The sequence below is a fragment of the Phoca vitulina genome, unplaced genomic scaffold (genome assembly GCF_004348235.1).
Source record: "Phoca vitulina isolate PV1807 unplaced genomic scaffold, GSC_HSeal_1.0 scaffold7, whole genome shotgun sequence".
In the NCBI taxonomy this organism is placed as follows: Eukaryota; Metazoa; Chordata; class Mammalia; order Carnivora; family Phocidae; genus Phoca; species Phoca vitulina.
In genome coordinates, this window is record NW_022589710.1 from 53,202,126 (window position 1) to 53,205,895 (window position 3,770).

At 35.5% G+C, this 3,770-nt stretch overlaps 1 protein-coding gene across 1 annotated transcript; it reads left to right on the plus strand.

The window, feature by feature from the left end:
- Positions 1–825: 825 nt before the first annotated feature.
- LOC116632705 (cytochrome c oxidase subunit 6A1, mitochondrial-like) lies at positions 826–1,194 on the plus strand. The gene has a single exon (XM_032404636.1). It carries the CDS (start codon positions 826–828, stop codon positions 1,159–1,161), a length of 336 nt encoding a protein of 111 aa, XP_032260527.1. The 3' UTR covers positions 1,162–1,194.
- The last annotated feature ends 2,576 nt before the right edge of the window (positions 1,195–3,770 follow it).

Consider the following 3,770-nt stretch of genomic DNA (forward strand, 5'->3'; position numbering starts at 1 on the left):
ATTTACTTATGATAATAAATAAACAAGGATTTAAAAAAAATGTTAAGCTTTTATTAACAAATCTCACTTGTAATGAGCAAAGTGCTAATTAACACACTAATGTAATTTTAACCAAAGTTGACTGTAATCTGGGCCACAAAACAGATCACATATAAGACATATAAAAAGTAATTAGAAGTGTTAAGAACCAGTTGCCCTATTGAGGGACTTCTGGGGTATTGTCAAGGGGGAAAATGTTATAATCATAAGGGGATGGTTTGGATTATGTAATGGATACTGAATCCATTAACAAACATTGTGCTTACTGAAGACCTGTTTTATTATTGTGGACATACTGTTTTCCTCACTACAACTATTTAAAACCATTGCTGAAGAGACAAAACCCCAGGATAGGTGAATAAGCCAAGTATCATTAGCATTAAAATGATGCTGTTGGGGCACTTGGGCAGCACAGTGGGTGAAGCATCTGGCTCTTGGTTTTGGTTCAGGTTGTGATCTCAGGGTCCAGAGATCAAGCCCCACATGGGGCTCTTCACTCAGTGCAAGTCTGCTTAAGAATTCCTCTCCCTCTCCTTCAGCCCCTCCCCCAACACGTGCCCTCTCTCCATCTCTCCCTCTCTCTTCTCTTTAAAATAAATAAATAAATAAATAAATAAATTTTTAAAAAATAAATAAAACGATGCTGTTAAAAAATAAGAAAAGGAAAGTGTTTACATATTCTGACATTCATCGATAATGTATGGGAATTTCTATTTTCTTGCATGATAGCTACCAGTAGATATTGCTAATATTTTAAAATTTATATGTTACTTTTGCAGGTCGAAAATGGCAGCGGCGGCGGCAGCGGTGTCCCGGCTGTCTGGGCTGCTAGGTCGGTCCAGGGCACAGCTGGGGCGGTCCATGTCCAGTGGCGACCACAGCGAGGAGGGCTCAGCTCGCATGTGGAAGGCTCTCACCTACTTTGTAGCGCTTCCTGGCGTGGGTGTGAGCATGCTGAATGTCTTCGTCAAGTCGCGTCACGGAGAGCACGAGAGACCTGAGTTCCTCGCCTACCCCCACCTCCGCATCAGGTCCAAGCCCTTTCCCTGGGGAAATGGTAATCATACTCTATTCCATAACTCTCACGTGAATCCACTTCCAACCGGCTATGAAGATGAATAAAGAGAACCTGGACCACCACCCAGTGGGGACCACAGCACGGTTTGGACCATGACTCTGCACAGGGACGAGAAAAGTCTATGGGACCTTAAGCCCACCTTCCTTACATGTATCAAATGATGACCAGTATACTGATCTTCCATCCCTTTGCTTATGGCAGGAGATGGCTTAAATAAATAAATTAGATTGGTCCATGAAAAAAATAAATAAATAAATAAAAATTAAAAAATAAAATTTATATATTACTTTTAATACTTTATTAGCTTTAAATAATTTAATATTTCTATATAATCTTAACTCTAAAATAGGTATAAACTATAGAAAAAGTATTAATACAGAATATTTATAAACTACAAAAAAACTTAAAAAAAATTCATGAACAACTAAAGCATCCAGAATAAAGTAAAACATGGGTAGTAGTTCTTTAGATAAAAAAAAAAAAAAAAAAAAAAAAAAAAGATATAAAGGGGCACCTGAGTGACTCAGTCAGTTAAGCTTCTGCCTTGGGCTTGGGTTATGATCCTGGGTCTTGGGATCTAGCCCCACAGGCTCCCTGCTCAGTGGGGAGTCTGCTTCTCCCTCTCCCTCTGCCTCTCCTGGCCCTCCCCCATCCCCTCATACTCTCTCTCACTGGTCTCACTCTCTCTCTCTTTCAAATAAATAAATAGAATCTTAAAAAGAAAAATACAGAAACATACACATATATCCCTAGAATATTTTATTTTGATTCTTTACTTGATATTGAACATTTACTCCGATTATTAAATATTCTTTCCTATTGTGATTTTTATTGGTAGCATAGTTTTCCACTTCATACAATGCTATAATATGACCATTCTTAAATAGTAAGATTTATTATACTATTTTTGCTATTATGAATACAGTAGCAATTAATGCACCTCTTTTACCTAATAACAGTTTCTAAATAACCATATTAGGTAACAATATATAATGACACATAAGAATATCCTCAGAGATATTATAATAACAATATAATACATTATCCTTTTTCAAATAAGTGGTTTACTTTCAAAACATATGGTAGTATAAACAATTAGGTTAATTTTGAAAGTTAGCTTTGATTTACATTTACTAATACTGCATATTAATTTTTATTAAATACTAACTTTCTGTGAATTACCTTTTCCACAGTTACAATTCCTTTTTTCCCTCTCCTCTCCTTATCCTCCCTCTCCCTACTCATTCTTTTATATATGTGTGTGTATACACCCACACACCGACACATATATGTGTGTGTGTGTATATATATATATATATATATATATATATATTCACCTTTAATCAATCCCCAATCATAGCAGATTCTGTGTTTGCAAATTTGCCTATTTGCTAAAAGTTCTTTGTAATCCCAAAATCAGCACTTGCAGAGCATTTACAGTCATTCATGATTGAAAAATTTGAGTTGTCCCACTTGCACATTCCAGCCGAAGCTGAACATGGCTACACTCTACATTCTTGTTTCAGTTCTCCCACTGTAAGCAAGTGTTGTTTTCCATTTTATTTAGTGCAAAGCTTTCAGCAATTTTATGCTTTTTGCTGTTTAAAATGGCACCCAAGCACAGTTGGTCAACTCAAGAAGGCTGTGATACCTTGGAGAAAGTACGTGTGTTACATAAACTTTATTTAGTCATGAGTTGGGTCGTAGGTCATTAATTCAGTATTAATGAATTAATAATACATATTAAATAAGGTGTCCTTAAAAAGAAACCCACATAAACAGCTATGAATTGACTGGTTGTTGAAAATGTTGTGACCAGAGGTTTGCAAGAAGCTAATCCTGTACTCCTACAAACAGTGGTTCAGTATATATTCATATACATATATATGTGGTGTGAGTGTATGTGTGTGTGTGTGTGTGTGTATAGTAGTTAATCTGCATTCCATCATTTTTTACAGTTATTTCTTGATTTTCTTGTTTTTTTTATTTTTATAGGTTATTCTTTGATGAATAGAAAAACTCTTTCTGATTTTTTTTTAATTTACTTTATATATAGGAAATTTCTCTCTGTCCCATGAACTAATACATATATGCCCATATTTTTATAGTTGAATGATTTATTACACTCAACTCTTTAATACATCTGGATTTTATTTTTTCATGTAAGGTGCATTACATTGTCGTTGAAGAAACCTGCTCTGTAATTAAAACATTTCCTTTGTTTCACATGCCAAAGGCAAATGGAACTAATACCCGTGGGTCCTGTCACATATATTACTCCTTTTGAAGATATGTCTCTGTTAATTAAATAAAGACACTGTGATTGGTAAAAGATGGCTATCAAGCTCTTTCCTGAAGAGTTCCGTTGGTAGCTAACTTCAACTTTAAAACAACCAGGTAAAATATTTTAGTTTTAGTTTATTGTTTGCATGGAGGTGTTTTGATTGTTTTTTATTTTGCTTGGAACACTTTATTTGTTATATGGCAAATTCTGCGGCCATCCTTTGCATTTTAATGATGAGACTAAGTCTTCAGCAGTTAACTGAAGGCTTTTTGCCTGGGTGGTCCTCAAAATGTGACACCAGTGTGCTGCCCCAGACATTAAAGTGTCCCCGGCAGGCAACATTGGCCACATTCTTTGAGTCTGGTTACA